Source organism: Diadema setosum, chromosome 11, assembly GCF_964275005.1.
Source record: "Diadema setosum chromosome 11, eeDiaSeto1, whole genome shotgun sequence".
NCBI classification, from domain to species: Eukaryota; Metazoa; Echinodermata; class Echinoidea; order Diadematoida; family Diadematidae; genus Diadema; species Diadema setosum.
The window spans coordinates 7,614,769-7,636,063 of NC_092695.1; the positions used below are offsets into that span (position 1 = coordinate 7,614,769).

General features: G+C 37.2%; 1 protein-coding gene across 1 annotated transcript in view; it reads right to left on the reverse strand.

The window, feature by feature from the left end:
• Window positions 1-17,999: 17,999 nt before the first annotated feature.
• Window positions 18,000-21,295, reverse strand: part of LOC140235246 (alpha-N-acetyl-neuraminyl-2,3-beta-galactosyl-1,3-N-acetyl-galactosaminide alpha-2,6-sialyltransferase-like) — an 82,614-nt gene continuing 79,318 nt past the window's right edge. Inside the window, exon 6 of the mRNA XM_072315277.1 lies at window positions 18,000-18,720. Coding sequence (XP_072171378.1) covers window positions 18,396-18,720 — 325 coding nt within the window. The 3' untranslated portion in view covers window positions 18,000-18,395. The remainder of the gene's footprint in view (window positions 18,721-21,295) is intronic.

Below are 21,295 nucleotides of genomic sequence, written 5' to 3' on the forward strand. Positions count from 1 at the left end.
GACCCTGGACCCTGGCCGCAAGGGACTTTTGCTCTTGTGATTATTGCGGGCATGTATGCATATTCAGAGTCTCCAGTTTGCTAAGGTGTCCAGAGCAAGAGAATCTCCGCTTGTAAAGCATGGTTATTGTTGGAGTCTTTGTAGCTTATAACCCAAAACCTAACAGTGAAATATATGTGCATAACTTAAGCTCACATTCAAGCAAAAAAATTGAACACCAATAGTTTTGCACTGGTTTTATGTTATACAAAAAACAAACAAACATGAAAATTCCCCCCCCCCCCCTCAAAAAAAAAAGCCACTTAGCCACTCAGCTCTAGTGTAGTACTGTAGTGTGTTCATGTCAAATGGCTCAGAGCAATCATGGTGAATTGCAGTCATGTGTTGTTATGTATGCTCACGGCATTGCATTTTGGATTATGAGTTCGTGTACTGTATACTCCAAATATTTCGCAAGGTTTTTATTTACATGTATTTCACGAGTCGGGTGCTATTTGCGGAAAGACACGCAAAAATATTGATTCTGATCCCGCTGTGAATGTCACATATGCATGTACATAATTTGTCCGTTCAGTACACGACTTCATGATCGCGAATTTAGTAACTCGCGAAATCGTCGGGAGTTCCCGATTTGCGAAAATTTAGACTCGTGAAATATATGGCATATACAGTAGTAGGTTGGCTTCCCCCATCATACAATGTGTACACTAAACATGTCATGCTGATCAAGCTATGCGTTATTCATTCCCATTAATCATTAATGTGCTGGCCCAGCCTTCCTCACCTTCAGATTATGCCGTGAAGAGAGCCTATATCAAGAAGACCTCTCCTTATCCGTATTTTGTGACAAGATTTATAATTGTGGCAGTACATTGTACATACACACTGTAGTTGCAGTTACCATAGAAATGGCAGTACAGCTGATTGACCATTGCCCAGCTCACAGGTTGAAAGCTGCAGTAACTATGTGTTACCATTGCTGTAAATATATGAAGAGTGTTATCGCAAAACAAGCTAACTCCATTCTTGTTAAGCTAAGGTATTTTTGATTAAAGGTGCTAGAAAACAAAGAAAATTATAAGAAAATACAGGATATTTTTAATCATGCATTGGCCGAGATATCCGTAAAACAAAGAGGTCCTAATAAAGGGCGAGTCCCACCTTTTATTAGTACCATTTTGCGTTTTCTTTTTTGGATATCTCGGTCCTTTCAAAAGTGATTTTCATCACATAAACTTTGAATTTCTCTTTTGCTCTTTCATGGTTCAGTAGAGGTTTCTCATGATCTCACAACAAAGTTAAAAACCTAAAGCCCCATCTCAACCAAAAGTATCAAAGACACTGGTGTCAAGAAGGTATGGTCTATACCTACACGAGTGGATTAAGGTCATGATGTTTGATTCAGTAAATATATCAAGATTTGCCTATCTAAGGGGAAATAGAAAGTAAACATACAACTCTGTAAAGTGTACAATCATGCCTTTTTTTTTTTTAATGCCAAACCATTTATGTACTGCTCATGCCAAAGCTAGCGTAACGAGTAGGATTAGTTTTTAGAAAGAAATTTGTAGCTGTTGGTAGGCTTGTGTCTGTTATTGTATATTTTGTCCAGTGTGATCATGCAAGTTGATTGGGTCTACCATGGACTCGTGTTGATGATGTTTTGAATTAAAAAAAAGGAAAATTGAAACTGCAATGTTAGCATTCAGTTGTTGCCTTTTGTATGTGTGAGCATGTGTATTAAAGGAATGGTAGGTGATGTTTCAGCTTTTAACTTTTTGTGAGATACACCTGTACTTAGAAACAACTCTATGAAATGTTAAAGAGTGTACAATTGTAAGACCAATTCAAAGTTAATTTCATGAAAATTGTTTTTCAAATGACTGAGATATCCCAGAACAAAGTAAAATGAAGTGATCTTAATAAAAGGGAGTCCCAGTCTTTATTAGGATTGCTTTGTTTTGAATACCTCGGCAATTTCAAAATCAATTTTCATCAAATAAACTTTGAAATCCTTTTAGAATTATATGCTCTTTCATATTTCAGAAGAGGTCCTCATTATCTAACAAAAAAAAAAAAAGTTGGAAACTTGAAGCCCCACCTCTTGAGTTCTGATTGGCAAAGGAAAGCCTCATAGCATTGTACACACTATCCAAAGCCCCTCGTACAGAAAGATAATCACACAACTGGACTACTGTACTCTCAACCTCACATACTTTGTCAAAAAGGCCAAAAATCACTTAACTCGAGGCAAAACGAAAATCCAGATTTTTCTGTCTGTAAATTTTCTTCGTGAGACAGGCATTAAGTTGAAATATATAACTGTCAATGTTCAGTTATTAGTCGGGTACCTAAGGGGGGGTCACCGTGCATCCCCCCCAGGACTCCTCGAAACTTACATTTTCAGGATCCTCATGACATACCAAAACATAATCAAGATGTTAACAGGAGCGAAAAGTGGCTGTTCTAGGTGAAATTTAATGTATTCTATTGTTTTTCATAATTTCTTATGTATTTCTTTGTTTTTCAACTTTTTCAACTTTTGTTTTTTCTTTGTTTTTCTATTGGAAATTGTCACTGACCACTTTTCTACCATTATTAGCACAAAACTAATCAATGAAAGTGATTAATTGTAAAACTAATCAGGTTTTCATGACTTTCATGACAGAGCACTGTTTTCCATAGGAAATGTACACAAAAGCACAAAATTGTACCCGTTTTGGGACGACATTCCGTTACAAAAATGGGCGTGACATCGCAAAAGTATGCGGGGAAGTTGCGAATATGGTCTCAAAAGTTGCGTGAGACTTGAACAAATCAAAGTCAAGTAAGTTTTTAGGAGTTCTGGGGGGTGCACGGTGACCCCCTCCCCCCCTTAGGTACCCTACTATGTAGGCCCTACATGTAAGCACATATCATATATTACATACATACATAAGGACGGGGGGTGGGGGATCCGCCCCCCTCCCCTCGAAGTTTCGCGCTATAAATCTGTCGCGAGGCTTCTTAACTTTGTTTGGTCATGTCTCGCACAACTTTTGAGACCAAATTTGCAACATCCGCGTATACTTTTGCGAAGTCATGCCCATTTTTGTAACGGAATGTCGTCCCAAAACGGGCACAATTTTGTGCTTTTGTGTACATTTCCTATGGAAAACAGTGCTCTGTCATGAAAGTCATGAAAACCTGATTATTTTTACAATTAATCAATTTCATTGATTAGTTTTGTGCTAATTATGGTAGAAAAGTGGTCAGTGACAATTTCCAATAGAAAAACAAAGAAAAAACAAAAGTTGAAAAAGTTGAAAAACAAAGAAATACATAAGAAATTATGAAAAACAATAGAATACATTAAATTTCACCTAGAACAGCCACTTTTCGTTCCTGTTAACATCTTGATTATGTTTTAGTATGTCATGAGGATCCTGAAAATGTAAGTTTCGAGGAGTCCTGGGGGGGATGCACGGTGACCCCCCCTTAGGTACCCAAGTATATCTCAAGAAGAAATCCCCAGTCCCATCTACCCGTTTTCAAATTGAGAACATCTGTTACCCTAATCCCTCCGGGTTTTTTGAGGGACTTAAAACCACCAGGGGGGGGGGGGGGGGGGGGCCTTTTTGGCCCCCCCTTCAGATCTCGGCCGTGGATCGCGCGATCCTCGCGCAAATTTGCAGTAAGGTAGAGGCCAATGTAATCTACAAGACTGTATAGTTAGATTTTTCAAATTTTAATATATGTATTTTATATTAATTTATGCTAATTTATGCAAAAATATTTTTTTGGCTATAAATAAAAAAATAAAGCTCCAAGACTTCTAATTTTTGGTGAATATATTCTTTTCAATATCCTCAACAATAATCTTGAAGCAAAAATTCAGATTCATAATTGTTTCTTATGTATTTTATTGTTTATTGAATTTCTTATGTATTTCATTGTTTTTTTAATTTTTGTTTTTCTTGTTTTTTTTTCGTCAAAATTTGTCGCAGAATATTTTTAAAGCATAATCAGGCTAAAATAAATCATTATCAGCCATTGAAAGTAAAAATATTTATTATTATGTGAATTAATTGCAAAAACACAATTTACATTGGATTTGTACACAAAATCATGTTTTTGAGCAATTTTTGGGTCGACAAATTTTTTTCAAAGGGGCGTGGCTTCAAAACGGTATGCCTGGGAGCAACAAATTTGGTCTCAAAAGTTGCGCGATACTTGAAAGAAAGAAGTCATAAAATGTCGCGGCGAGAGCATCACGCGTTGCGGAATAATCACGCGAAACGTTGAGGGGGGGGGGGCCAAAATGCCCGCCCCCGGTGGGAATAGGGTTAAGTTTGTCAAATTTGTTGAAACGAAATCAACATACATATACAAGGAAAGGGAAGTTTGTTCAAAGTTGAACCATTTTTTTCAGCCCCCACTGATTCGAGGTAAGCAAGGTTTACTATGATCTCTATATTATGTATGTAAATATACATTATATATACATATATATATTATATTATATTATATGTTGATTAGGTAATCCACGTGTTGGCAAGATAAAAAGATAAGTAACAAAACTGGAACAAAGTTCATGCTGTATCACCAACGGTTGTTTCTGCACACGAATTTTCGAGCGTCAACACTTGAGAAAGGGCGGCGAGACGCTCGAAAATTTGTGTGCAGAAATAAACCATTGGTGATACAGCATGAACTTTGTTCTAGTTTTGTTACTTATATTATATTATATATATTATATATATATACGTGTATATATATATATATATATATATATATATATATATACATACATATATATATATATATATATACATATATATATATATATATATATAATATAGAGTATATACATTGTATATATATATATATATAATGTATAGAGTATATATATATATATATATATATATATACATATATATATATATATATAAAACAAAACTGGAACAAAGTTCATGCTGTTTTCACCAACGGTTTATTTCTGTAAACCGTTGGTGAATACAACATGAACTTTGTTCCAGTTTTGTTTATCTTTTTATCTTGCCAACACGTGGACAACCTACTCTATATATGTATGTATGTATCTACGAATAATGTGTATATATATATATATTATGTGTGTGTGTGTGTGTGTGAGAAATGGTCTAAATTAAATACTGGTCAATGATTGGTCATAAAACTCGTATGACTAATGTAGTTAATAGAATGGAAATCATTATGTTAAGCAGAGTTATGTCAATGTCAGGTAATATAAACTTACTAGCACCAGAATTGAACTGGCCTCTAATGGGGCTAGAACAAAATGTGTATTTACATGTATGTAGACCATGTAATATATCATATATGCCTCATCTTGCATGGTAATATTAAACTTCAAGGTCCTTTTGGAGATATATTTTCTCATTTAGCACTGCAGGCTTTGGGGAAAATGTTATTTCTTGGAGAAAATATAACTTGGTGTGGCAAAATCAACTGCTGTATTACACCTCTTAAAAAAGGTAATATCTGAGTAATATATGAATATCTTATGTGGCAAAAATCTTGGAACATGAATGTCAGCTTTCCACTCATACTGTAGAATTCATATCGTAGTCATGTAAAAATATAAAAACATACGGTATACGCCGAATATTTCGCGAGGTTTTTATTTTCACGAATTTCGCGAGTCGGGTGCAAAAATATTGACTCTGATCCCGATGTGAATATGACGTATGCGTGTACATTTCTCCGTTCAGTACAGGACTCCACGATAGCGAATTTAACCACTCGCGAAATTGTCAGGAATTCGCGATTCGCGAAAATTTAGACTCAAGAAATATATGGCGTATACGTACAGTATAAACACACCCCAGCAATGTGTTAAGGCATTCAAAGACTGAGGACCTCCTCTAATGTCATCGTTTGAAGGGACTTAAAACGTGGATGTACATGCACTCAAACACACACTCTTAGCCAACCATGTCACTTGAATGATAACACACCAGGATCCATGTGTACAGATACATTATTTACTTTTTTTTTTATTCAAATCATGGCTGAATATGTTTTCACTCCCGTCAAGTCCATAATAAACAACAAAGCTTCATTTGTAACATTTACATTGTGTCCTTTCTAGTATGACCAGTTGTTTACTTACAAATATTCTAGTGCATGTCGAAATGAACGACATCTAAAAATTGTCAAAAAAGGGAAGGAGTATAAAATGTACTTAAGCGTTTGTACGTGAACACTAGTCAAACAAATCTTCGTGGATCTGACCAGAAATGAAGAGTGTGAGATAATGTCATAAGCACATGTTTTCTTGGTGTGGTAATTTTGCGCTAGGTGATACCAATGCAAAAATCAAAACATGCAAACATTTATGCTTACTATGAAATTTGTTGTGAACATCCATTCTTAGGTAAAGTGTGTCGCAAGTGAGCAATGTGAATAAATGTAAACTCCATCTTTCTACACCGAGTGCCCCCCCCCCAAAAAAAAAATCAACTGCATAAAAATTTCTCAAACAGCTCTTTGTCATGACACTTTCATGTGAAGTCAATCGAAGACTTGGGCTGTTTTATCCAAAAGTAATCTTGAGATTGGAAATGAAGGGGGTAGCGAGGACAGAAGTCATACGTATTACACAACTCATATATGGTGTAATACACGCAATGAAACAAATTGGGTAACACTTCATTCTGTTTCCGCAAATTCTCTGCAAAGAGGGGCAAATCATCATCAAAGACCTTCTGTCTCTAATGTTTTTGTTTTGAACTATTAAACTGGAACCTGTACTCTGAAAATACATGTTTGCTTCTGTATGAGGCTATCACTACACTGATAAACAAGGAACTGAATAAAATGGTCAGCTGTTTCACCACATTCTTCGGAAAAGCAATAAGATCACTGTCCCTTCTTGATAAATTAAATATCCTTCCAAGAGCAAAAGAACACAAAATATTTCAGCCTTTCCAAAATACAAAATAGCTTTAATACACCATAAATATACAAATTGCATTCATTTGAAATTCAAGGGCTACGAACAAAAGGTACAACACTGAATGAAAAGGAAAATTGTGGTTGAGTAAAGACAATCAACACTACCACTGGTCTGACACAGTAATGCACAATTTCAACTGCAGACGATGCCATAAAAAGGTAGGGCATAGCCGTGCAAGTTGTTCACTGCAGTTAAAGACAAAAAAAAAAAAAAAAAAAAAAAAAAATCACGTTGATACACTTCACCTTCCAAATCAATCATACATTAAAACCCTGTCTCTGAGACAGAGGATGTTAGTCTACATTACAGACCGAGTGGCATTTTTACCAAATGTCAAGGAAATTAAAACTACCGTGAATAGGGCGAAGAGAAAGGGAGCATTCATACTGCAGTGAAGGTAACAAAGTAAACAGGGCAGATGGAGTACAAGCTATCTGTGAGCATAGGAGGTGACCACATACACAAACCCCAATAGATGTGTCACAATTAATACTGTGATAATGTGGGAAACGGCAGTATTGAGTCTGGAATATGAGACCAGGGGCCCGTTGCATAAAACTCCAACCGGATTTTTTTCCGGTTGAAATCACAAAATTCCCGTTGGAAGCTCCCAACCAGAGTTTTTATGCAACGGATTTTACATTCTTAGATTAGCAACCTTAAAAAATTCTGGTTGGGCAAATCCCAACCAGAATTTTCTAAGGTTGCTAAAAAAGTTTTATGCAACGGGACCCAGGCAACACTCGTCGTATCAGCAGCACATACATGTACAAGACAACTATTATATGAGCAACAGAGCTGCATGCACGCACACATTTACACATACAGATGCAAAGCTGCTTGTACAAACACAGGTGGGTTTTCTTCAATTACTACCAAGCTTACCATACATCACAGCATCTCTGATATGAATCAGACATACATACATACATACACCAGGGCTTGACACTGATTTGTTTGTCTGGTGCCCCCTTAGGGCCACTACACACTATAAATCTGAAATTTTTGTGGCCCGAACAAGATATATAGTGGTCTGAAATAAAAGCAAAAGCAACAATCCATTTTGAATCTTAGATGCTTGATTGTGCCACCAAATGAGAAATCTGGTTGCCCGACACTCATTTTTAGTGGCCCCGGACCACCACTAATGTTGAGCCCTGCATACATATACAGTCTCTTCACACTTTTCTTTTCTTTTTTTCAAAACCAGGAATGTGTCGAGACTCTGCGTGGTATTTTCAGTATCAAATTATATACAGATATGTAGGCTTGACAGTATGCTTGACTACTGCCTTTACATGGTGTAAACTGGCCAAGAGTTTGTGGTGGTTATAGGGTTGAATAGTAGAGGAACATTACATGAATGTCACATGTCTCAACCATTATCAGTCAGCAAGCATTATCATTACACAATGCCAAAGCCCTGGCATATTAAATGGATGGTAGAGCTTCGGTTGAGATGGGGATATAGATTTTAACTTTTTGCAAGATATTTGGAAACCACTTACATGGAATATTTAAGAGCAAACAATTCTGAGAGGAATTAAAAGTTTATCTGATAAAAACTTGAAATGGCCGAGATATCTAAAAAAGAAAAAGAAAAAAAAAAACAGAAGTAAAACAAGGTGGTCCTGATGAAAGGTGGGACCCACCTTTCATTAGGACCTCTTTGTTTTTGGATATCTCAGCCATTTCAAAACTGATTTTCATCAAACAAGTTTTTAATTTCTCTTAGAATTGTATGCTCTTTAATATTTCATATTAAGTGGTTTCTATCTACCTTGCAAAAAGTTAGAACCTGAATCCTCATCTCAACAAAAAAACTAAATGATCCCTTTAATGTCATCCTGTTAGATACGCAAGCAGGATAACAAAAACAAAACCCAACAACAACCATATTTGTATATACGTGTTTTTTTTTTTCTTGCACAAAACCAGATGAATTTTGTATGACCATGGATATGATATCTGCTGAAATTTCAAACTAAATCTTTGGTGTCGGTTGAATGAATTATTACTTAAAACTAATGCTTCATGTTTCAGTCTCCCGCAAAGGCAATGGCATGCTATAAAATGCGGCTGCCACTTTAAGGAGATTGCTCATTCTACATGAAAGAAAACCAAGGAAAAAAAAAAATTTTTTTTCTTTAAGAAATGTTTCATAAAGTCAATAGCTGTATGCACCATTTAATCAATACAGTCTTCCACTTAAATAGGAGTACCAAATACTGGTAAATACTGCTTCACAAAACAAACTTGATACTTGGAGAATGTGTGTGCCAAAACAACCGCAAATGCATAACGTCATGGAAGTAAATGATTTTTTTCTTTTTTCTTTTTCTTTAAAGTGCTGACTGTTCAACGGAAGATAACATTACGAATACAGACTGACTGACAGGGTTAGAGTTTGTCACAGTGGTTTAACAGGTGAAATGAGCCTGGTATATCATTCTGAAAAGGTTCTGGTGTGAATTCTCTACAGGATATGACAGAGCGTCATTAAATACCAAATATTTTGGACAAATTATTGAGTGTCGCATGGGATAACATTCCAAGACAACATTGTGTCCATAAGAAGATTCATGTACAATCCATGGGTCTCCTAGAAATTTAAAACACTACTTGCCACAGAAATAATTTCTAAATGGTGAAATTTAAACAAAGAAAAAGCTAGAAAATTCACATATAATCTCACTGACGTGGTATTAGTGGGTCAGCTCTATGGAAATCAATTCACATTGTCATATGCCGACTTCATGAAATCGCAGGACTAGGGAGGATTAACAACACGAAGTATCTTTTTCGATTCAGGGATGATTTGTCCACTGTCTTCCTGCCCACACTAATAGAGTGAGAATAAAAATAATCACGTTTTCCATTCCCTCTGATATAACCTCATTACAGTGTCCTGTTTTTGGATAATGGATACATATACATACGATACACTGATGATACATTTAGACACAAAAACATGCACATATAATAATAAGTGATACAAGAGAAAGCGTAAATAAAATCACATTGTTCATCAAATGAAGACGCAAAGACACATCTTCATCATCATTGGGTTAACTTCTCCTTCCTGCAAACTCTTTGCCCACTAATAATGATGAGAATTTCCACCAACCGTAAATGAAATATTCATTATTCATATATATATATATATATATATATATATATATATATATATATATATATATATATATATATATATATATATATATATATATATATATATATATATATATATATATATATATATATATATATATATATATATATATATATATATCTGTGAATCTATACCTTATCATGCAATCTGGACCATACACAGAAGTGTACCTTATCATCACACTCAACAGAATGCTCTGGTACAGTGTAGGGGGACAATAGTTATGTTGAGCCATATGGTTATATTCTTTTAAATGGTTGAATAAGACAATTTCATAATTTCTTTTGAACTTGTGTACGAGCAGAGCTCATATAAAACGGCTACAGACCAGAAAATTGATATACCTCGACATAGTTTAGAGTAAATGGAGTTGGTCTGATCATTTTTTTTTTTAAATTCACATGACTTATGGATAATTCATTGGATTTCATACCAGGGATTTCGTGCCTCAGCTGTTTATCATACTGCGTTTCATCTTCGACTACCATTACTCATTAACTCATTGAAATCAACAAAGTCCACTTCCAGAGCATCCAGCACTGTGTTGTACAACGGGCCTCTTTTCCCCTCACCTTAACACAACTCAGAAGAGATGTGGGGCGAACTGGACCTGAGGCGAGTCACTCTTGTGAACATGCAATGATACACTACTGGCAATCCACCTCCAAACATGCCTAGCAGATCACATATTGCCAGAATAACCCCTTCTTGCATGGGTGATAACTATCTATTGGGAGTCTGGGAAATCACAAATTCATATATTTAACACAGCTGATGCACGGATGTAGCATCTGTCGGCTTTATACACACCAATGTTTTGATTTTGTCTTGGCCCTTGGAATTATACTGCTTATGTTTACCGGATTACATAATATAGTACTATTCAAACCAGCACAGATCACATTAGCATCATATCATAGCCTGCAAAGACGACAATTTCTCTGAATAAATATGAACACATTTTGTTTGTCTCTTATCTGCTTCACACTGGGGCGTCGCAAAATGTTTTCAAGTCTAGTCTATTATACGACTCCATGATGCACCAATGCTTTCTTTCAAATCATGCGATTAATGGTATCATTTTGTACAGCACTTTGCAATAAATAGCAGGATGGAGGATCAAGAAGAAATATAAGCACTTACATTGTACATTTGCAGTTATTAGAGGTTGATATTACCATACAGATACAGGGAATGTGGTTATAACAGCAGTAAGACAATATAAATACAAAGTATTGGGTAGTAATACATGACAATTTTCACACATACATGTACAATGAAAACATTACAGCCACTGTGACCAGACAGAAAAGTGTGAACAAGTAATATGGCAAACATACTCCAAAGTGAAAGTTTTACTTGGACACGGAGGTTCTCACCTACGTATGCAAGTGTTGTGAATCGGCATAATGATCCTAAAAAAGCACAAACATCTTCAAATGAAAAGGGAAAGGAAATTTCAGCGACTGCTTACAAGATTGTGACATGCTTGACTAGTTTCGACCTAATCCAATACGACATAAGCAATCATTTGCATGTTATCTTATAATCCATGCAGTATGAGATATCATGTCTGTTCGATAAAAGGTCATTTCAGTTTCTTTTGTTTTGTAAGCTTTTTGGAAGCTTTCTTATTCCAGAATAGCTCTTGCATGGATTCTTCAGCTGTTGTATAATTTAATGTAGACATGGCCACACTTTTCGATGGTTGGCAGAAGTAGCTTCATAAATCTACATTATAATGGTCATTTTACTATGTGTAACTGGTATCTTGCAACACACATCTCATAAATGATGCGTAGATCAAAAAATTTGTTGACACCGGACGTTCGCTTGGCAATATATAAGTACATCTGGTATTCACAACTGGCTGGACTTTCCTCAGGAGTGAATAATTTTGTTTGCTTGCTTTTAACAAAAAAATGCAGCAAAGGACCTTGCGATCTACAGTATGCAATGTATTTACAGATACTATATGTTGATGCATTATGAGCAACTCATACAATTTAGATAACCAAAAAACAAAAAGGAAAAAAGTATGCATCTTCTTTGAATTTCAGCATGCATGTAAATGCATGTGTGTGTGTGTGTGTGTGTGTGTGTGTGTGTGTGTGTGTGTGTGTGTGTGTGTGTGTGTTCGTGTTGCACGTGAATGCAAGTTATGAAAGAAGAGGAAACAAAATGCACTTATACCAAAATGCCACTGTCACTATGTACACTGTTTAGTATGTTTAAATGAAAGAGACACCTTCCAGGAAAACACATCATGATGTATTTCCAATGGTAGCATCCAAAATATCAAAAGCAAAGCTGCGTGCAGATGAGGCATGGTGACACTTAAATGTGGTTCACTGTACAGATGCCCAGAATTGGTCAGCTTGGCTTCTGAAAAGTTGGGGTTGTCTTTGCTGACATCAAGCAAATGAGCACAACTTAAAAACAAAAGAACAAATTTTACTTTTATAATACAGGTTGCAGGATATGAGCTGACATGACGAGTAACATTGACCATAACTGTTGACAGAATTTACTTCGAGAGTACATGCGGGTTGGAAAACTTTTGAGAGGACTGCTATAAGAGTACTGCACAGTTCCACAGCTGCGATGAAACATACCATGCAAGCTAGCTCACGTTAGACATAAATTCCATAGACCCAAATGTCATATCTTCATATCACATTACACAGGATATGAAGATAAAATGTAGCTACAAGTTTACCTTCATATTACTATGATGGCCACGCAAATTAAATTCACAGACAGTTTGGCCAAAAAATCATGATGTTCTTCCTCCAAAAACTCTTCTTGAAACAGTGTATTGAGCAGGCCCGTATGCTGGAAGTAGCTATGCCTGACATGTTGCTGACTATAGAGGGCTCTGTTTCCCACACTAGGTTACAACTGAAAGGAGCCCCCTGTGCTGTTCTCTATTCCCAATGACGCATGGCTGGCTGAAGTCAGGAATGTGCTTGTGTAGAAGAGGTATGAGGAAATTGAACTGCCCTAAAATCCTAACAGATCATTTATAACCCCCCTCCCATAAATAAATGGAAAGACAATGAAAGAAAAAAACAAAACAAAACAAAACATCCAAACAAATCTCAGTAATGACCACCTTTGTTCTGGAACTGGAGCACAACATATTCATCAGACACAGTTCTCCCCAACTCGCCCCTCTGGGCAACTGCTCAATGCATGTGACGGGCGAGCGCCTCTGTGGCTAATTCGTACAAAACACAGTATTTGTTGAAGCAGGCAAATTGGTTTGTCGGCCTTGTTGATCAAATAGTACAGTATCACGGATGGTGATTATGACAAATTGTCCTGGTAACATACAAAACATCGAGGCCTACCATACATTGCTTGCATGTTCTGTCCGTACTGCAATAGGAATGAGAGAGAGTGAGAAAGTTACAGGTAATTCGCTATATATATGCAACTTTCAAGCTTGGATAAACACTGGCTCCAGAGAACACAAAACCTGCATGTATTCTCTTCCGGACAATGAATCTGGCCCTCTTTAGGAACACTAAGTTTTAAAAGAATGATAGCACAGTGCATAAACATTACAAAAAAAGACAAGAACTGGATAGGTGTCAGAGATAAACTAACATAATATCACATGTACACAAAGCAGTCTTCAATAAGGGTAAGAAAAGGTGGTTAATTTAGTCTTGAGAGACATATATATACATTTTCAGAGTGGGTGATAATAATATCATATCCTGTAGCTAATAAGATTTCTAATAAGATTTCTTAGGTGTGCAGCTGTTAGGTCAACCATTTCCTGGTATCATTCTAACTACTGGTCCAGCACACTCTTTTATGCAAACGTCTTATGGAACAGGCCCTTGATGTCTCCTGTTGGCTCGGTCCCACACGCAATGCCAATATCATATCTCATCCCAAGGATGACGATCCTCTTCAGATTCTTCTTTTTCAAAGATGGGTTTAACTCTGTATGCTTCTATTAGCTGGAGAACAATGCATATAATCAACTCTCGCACTAACCCTTACAGTGCCTTGCTCGACAATTGATACACATGCCAGAGTACTTTCTTTGCCTATTGGTACAGATGCCTGGAAACGAACTTGTCAATAAAATTATAGAGATTACCTACTCACCTAAACCCCCCCCCCCTTTTTTTTTGTTACTTGATGGCCTTCCCCTTGTACAGAGGCACATTGTTACACCTCCATGGGTTTACTAACTTTACAACTCCATATAAAGAAAAAGAAAACACTTTACAACTAGGTCAACTTTGCATGGATTAGTAAAGGCTGATAAAAGAGGTTGGCACACACAAAAGCTAAGTAGCTGGACATATAAAGGGCTAAGAAGTAGAGAGGTTTCCACTTTCATTTTTGAATTTCTTTTTTTTTTTTTGTTCTTTTACGCAGATACAGTACATGGTGACAACATGTAAGTCGAGGTGGAAAAAGGACCATGTTACAAGAAAGACAGCATGCATATCTCCCGATACCCTTACACCATGTTGCGTCGTATCATTTCGCTTCTGTTGAAGCTACGATTTTACAGAATTACGCTCACATTAGGAAAACTGTGTCAATACGCTTTACTTTGAATGGCTATTACACTCCTGGTCAAACTTGACATCCCTAGAAGTTCTTTGTGATTCAGCAAATGACAGCATATTGGAGACAGAGTGGGATATTCCACAACCAATTGCAAAATTTAGTCTTTAGCCAGCTGTTCTGTGAAATGAAATAATACCACTATATACTGATATTTGAAGTACACATCCTTATAAATTCACCTACCAGTCTACTTCTTACATGATCTACTCAATGTTCGCACACCTGTACTCGAGATGACACATTTTTACTCATCTGCAGACTATCTACAGTTATGACCTTCTGACATTCTACCTACTGGTTTCTGAAGACAAAGTCTAATTTGCAAATCACTTTTCACCCACAAAATCTAAGTCTACAAAACGACAGTAATCTAGAAACGTTTTGCCCGAATCTAAAACGTCACTATATTTCACTCAAACTGCTGGTTATGACTGTTTCCCACGTATATGTGCAAAGATCCCTTATTTACAGCAAGTATTACAAAGTTCATTACAAACGTCATTCTGCATCATCCATGTTATATGATTCGCCACTCCATTTCTGAAGAAGAAAATGGTTTTTCCAATGTTTCCAAAACCATTTCACCAATGTACACAAGCGTCTTTTTTTTTTCAATTTTTTTTTTTTTAATGTTGCCATTATCATTTATTGGTTTAGAATCATGCTTATGGTATTAAAAAGCTAATGTGACCAAATGTGTCACTGCTTTTACAAAGCCTGAGAATCCAAAAGTTGGTAAACTATTATCAGTGGTTGTAGGCATCAGTCATGCTAAGTAGATGTAAGCTGTGATATTTTTTATAGAACCCAAATAGTTTATGAAATCTCTGAATGTGCAAAAAAAAAAAAAAGAAGTAAAAAAATGAATAAAAAAAGAAAAGAAAATGGAGTGAGCTGTTACACAACGTAAACACTGTTGTTGATAATTGAAATAAAACCATTAATTGGGTCACAGAAAACACCTTTCCCCTAAATTTGTTTTTGGCAAAGTAAAGGAAGAAAAACAATGCAACCTCCAATATATTTTGCTAAATGTGCAATGCTGATCTCTTCTAGGAAACTATGAATACCTTGAATATTTTAGAATATTCTCTTTTCTCTTTTGAAAAGGTCTGTAGTTACCGAGTATGTATCTCACTTCCCTTGCCCCCCAAAATAAGAATGGCTACATTCACACATGGGTTTTCACATAATGTGATGCAGACCTTCATACAAAATACTTACAATCACAAAAACATACATGATAGGTTTATTTACTCAGCTACCACTTTTTAGAACAAGACAAAGTCAAAGAGTGAGAGAGAAAGAAAGAGAGAGAGAAATAGAGAGAGAGAGAGAGAGGGAGAGAGAAGGAGACTGTGAGAATATACAGAGTTCTAATACCTGTATAACAAGAATATATATCTTGGCATTAAAACTTGGCAAGTAATCTTAAACGTGTCTCCCTCGGCACCTGCTTTTCTCCTGCCTGTGCCCATTGAAAAAAAAAATAAAAAAAAAAAAAATTGGCAAACGTAACAAAATTCTACCACATTCCTATTACAATGAAACAATCCTTTACTTTTCAATCTTCCTGGGAATCTGCCCAATGAACATCTCCTTAACATTCACTGACACAGAGCCCTGGTCCTCAAATGTGCCTCCTAAATCTGAATTCAATACCAACCTCAACTTCCAACATTCAATGTGAATCAGGAAATTTTCTCAGCCAGCAGCTTTTTCACAAATTAATGCTATTGTGTACCGTACATAGAAAAAAAAATTGAATTATTCACATCGGCATGTACTTGGTACTGTGCGCATTCCATGGACTGGAATGTTAACATCTCTGTGAACATCTAAAAAGACTCGGGAACCACTGCAGTGGCCGTCATGGTCTTTGATACACACAGCAATCTTACAATACAAGCGAGGCGTCACGCCCATGCCCTAAATATACATGCTGGCAGACAAGTTTGTCGATAATTTTGCACCCGGCAAAGAAGGAGAGCGGCACCATCATCCTATGTTGCCAATGTTGCTGCAACTGTTGCTGCAACTGTTGCTTTGATCCGAGTCTTCAAAGTTTTCCAGCTTCTGGCTACCTTGCTTCCCCCACGAAATTAGGGGACATGACTGACTTGTATTATGCTCTGAAAACTAAACAGGAAAAGTGGCAAAATATTGACTTGGTAAACACAGAGCCTATAAATGTGCTTTTAGTATGACCACAACCTTTTATACTGAAGGATTTTACTGGAAGTGAAAAAGGTTTGAGATCTTTATAAAATCTCTTGAAATTCATTATGAAATCATTACATCATATACATATATTCTTAGTGGAAATTTATACAATTCTTTGAAATGCTTTCAATCTGTACAATTTCTTCAAATCGTGTGGACAGCATCAACAGCATAATGAATATGGTGCTTTTTTATCCTTTTTTTTCAAGTTTCTTTTAAAAAACAAGACCCATAGTTTATTGCTAGTGCAGACTTCAGTGGATGTAACAAGTGTATGTCGACATTAGATTTACAAGGAAGTGCACACTTTACCTACATCCACGACAGTATCAGCCATTTCCTTTAAGCTTTTTTTTTCCCCCATAGGGTGTCAATGTCTGAACTATCGGCTCTTTAATGTCTTGTTTCTGACATACAAGACCACAAAGTTGTGAACCAATTGGAGTTACCGACTTCTTAATATCTGGGTCTCGGTTGCAACATCACGAATCGATTAATCCCGTGAAAGAAGTGAGTCTCTTCGGGGAGAACTGAGGGAAACGCTTACTGTGCTTCTGGAGTGGAAGATATTGTACCCATTTCCCTTCCGCCCCGAAACGACAATTTTGGCGCGCCAGAAGCCTGGAGAGCTTTGAACAGCACATACGATGGCAGGGCAGAGAGACTATTTTCTTCAGCACCTACATCAACTACACACACGGCAACATCTCATTAAAGCATATCATATTCATTGCTCTTTCACTGATTTACACATACATGTATATACAAAAAAAAAAAATATCACTGAACGCTGTCCATTATCTACAGCTGCACGGATCTGTGGTGCTGATCCTTTTCTATGCCATGCTATGCCTCCCCCTCCCGTTCCCTTAAGTATTGAAAGCTTTGTTGCTGGAACTCCCTTCTCTGCGGACAGAGGATGCTTCCCCGCCCCACACACCGCCCTCATCTCACGCCACTCCTCCTGGTTGGCAGTTGCACGCAACAGATGGCTAGGGCTGAAGTGGACGTCCACGCTCGTCGCCGCGTTGCACGGACAGCAGACCACAGCGTGTCAACCTGGACGGATAGCTCCTGCAGTGAGGGGTGAATATCATCATCGTTGTTTTTTTCCCCCACCGTATTTTCTTCTCATCTCTGTCCCTCAACCCGGGCTTGCTCAACGCAGTAGGTGCCACAACGTGATTGGGTTGACCATCTTCCCAAGCGCACGCATCCAAATATGCACGCTATATTTCATACCATGACACTTTGCAAACACACATTGCTTTCCACGGTGTTGTTCACATTCATTCGCTGTGTCATCGTGGTGCTGGCACAACTGAAAATTTGTTAAAAAGTTACAATTCAACACACAAAATGAAAAAGATACCATCGGCGACAGAATTCTGAACGGGACCTATCTACTATGAATCACTTGCGTCAATGCACCAGGGGATAGAAAATTCCGGCAAAGTGGAAGTAGAGCTTCCACAGGGGATGTCTCGAAAAGAGTCGGTTGTTGGCTATGTGATAGCGCAGCAGGAATGGAGTCCGCAATGTGTCGCTGACACTGTACGGCCTAGGTGTCCACTGCGGATGGTGGAAGTGAATGTTGTATATGTGCGACCAGCGGGCGAAGACGGCCTTCTCCGTGATGAAGAGGTGGCCGCTGGAGAGCCGGACTTCGCTGGTGTGGTAGTAGGAGCACTCCGGCTTGGAGAGTGGGTCGTAGTAGTGGTAAGGCACCTTTTCTGTTGGGTGATCCCTGAAGAAAGAAAAGATTAAAATGTAGGATTAATTCCACACTGTTTGGAGACTAAAATAGGTTGGATAGTCTGGACTGGTAGTCTACAATCACCTCTAAATGCTTTGCAGCACTACAGGATCAATGAGAAGCTTAAAGAAACATTTGCTCTTTCCAGAGTTTGTACTGAGTACATCATATGCTATAAAAACAGTCATTTTCACGTGCATGAAACTTTCATGAATTTTTGCGAGGAGCCAAGATTCACAAAAGTAGAATGTGTGCGGGAGGTTTTGTCTACACAATGCACTGAATGCCAGTGGCAATTTGCAAAAGTTTCATACCACGAAAAAAGCTATCTGCTTCAATTTGCAAACGCTTCATGCCACAAATGTTCTGGCTTTATGGTATCTATCATCATGTTTCCATCTTCATCAATTTCACAGGTAATTTGATATTTAGTTGATCTTTTCAGAACTGGTATTGAATAGACCACATACATGCATTATATGTCAACATGTTTTGTTAGTTTCATATTCCAAAAAAAGTCAACTGATTTTCATAGAAATTAAGACCGTGCCAAAATAAATTGTGCCTTCCATAACACAAATGCTATTAAGTACTAGTTAAACAACTTCAAAGCAGGAAATCACTAACTGTTGCTTCTTGAAAAGCAATAACATTTATTCTCTGTCTTACACGCGTATGCTGTGTGGTTTTAATTTGCGTATTCTGCTACTGGTGAAATTGTCTCCCACGTCTCGGTTTGGGAAATATCATGATCATTTAATAAATGGAGTACACAGTATTCCATGACAAGTAAAATGTCATTAGCTGAGAATTGGCAGAGTATTCAATATTGTTAAAAACCTTGAGGTTTTCAATTAATTCCACCACAATCAAAATTGGGATTCTCCCCACTCCATAATATGCAGAACAAAGTATGTCTCTTCATGGACAATACATCATGATCAGGCATGCATTAACTGTCAATCTTGATTATGAATGTTCTTTATGCTTGATTTCACACTCATGGGAGTGCATTGGCAAGGTGAATTCCTTATACTCTTTCCAATGCTTGTGGTCACATAAATTCATAAGTATGTGGGGGCGCATACAACACAGCTACTATCAGCCTTCATATCTCATTTCACACGTGTGCAGTAAAAGAAGTCCTCACGAGCAGTCTGCCATTTGGGAGGCGTCCCAAGAATGTCGAAAACTGAAAGACCAGACGCTGTGATTGCAGAGTAAATTACAGAGGGACCATCATAATGTCAACAAATATTCCCTTATCAGTACCACCCACACAGTTCCCTTCTATTAGGATATGATGAAGACGGTAAATATGGCTAGAGCAGTAGGCAAAGGTAGATGTAGAGAAAAAGAAACAGAGAAATTTAGTAAATACTTATATGATTATATATAAGTGCATGTGTATATCATGTATATATGTACAGGACTTGACACTTAACATTTCCCTCAGGTGGGCCGTTTGGGCCACTGAAATCTTTGAATTTCAAATTATGGTGCCCCCCTCCCCCCCCCCCCCCCGCAAAAAAAAAAAACAAAAAAAAAAACAAAAATGTAGTGGTCTGAAATAAAAGGAAATACAAAATTTAATTTGGACTTTTTAGTTGCCAAATGGGCCACCAAAAAATAACCGCTGTACAAAATCTGGTAGCCTAACATAAATTTTTAGTGGCCGCTGTCCACCAGGACACCACTAATGTTGAACCCTGATATATTCATTGAGAGAGAAAGTACGACTGCCAGAAATATGATATTCTTAAGTAGGAAACTTGATGGGTCATTGCTATTAATTACCCTAGTAATCAACAAACCATAATGGCAGGTTGATGCAGTAGTGTGCACAGTACTATGTACAACTACAGTGTTGGCTTAACATTGAGATGACCTTAAATACCTATGACGGCACTCGTGGCCTACATGAATAATGAGCATACAGTATTAGGCTGAATCACAATACAGCCTTGCATTTTTATGTTCATGCATAGAATATTGAAGTAATCCACGTTTTCCTCTTTAATAGCGCCAGTCTACCCAGACAAGCGGTACACTGTCTTACAGCATACATGGGATCTAAACATCAGCCATTGAGCAAATATCAAAGTCCAGAATGGATATCATTTGCTCGTGCATAATAAGTATAATGATTTTCCAATAAAGCAACAACAAAAAATATGCAAAGGCCAACCCAACCAACGGCTGGTAAACAACCTTTATTACATGCATATGATTCACACATCCCGCTATATAGCCTGAATGCCTGAATACATTTGCTCTGTATTGCACTGACATGCCATTATACAGTGATATTAAGGGTGGGGTTTATCTTTTCTGCCCCCCCCCCCCATATCATTTCATGTAATTTACTGTCACTTTGATGTTCAAGCAATCATGATGCAATTAAGTGACAATTTGCTAAATTTTCCAAGCAGTTTTCTGAAAACTACACTTGTGTTCTATCATTGTGCAATTCAAAATTCACCAGGAAGTACCGGGTAGAGATTATTGTGTATAAAATGCAGTGGAAAGGAAAGCAAAGTTCTACTAAACTTTGTGTAAGGCAAAT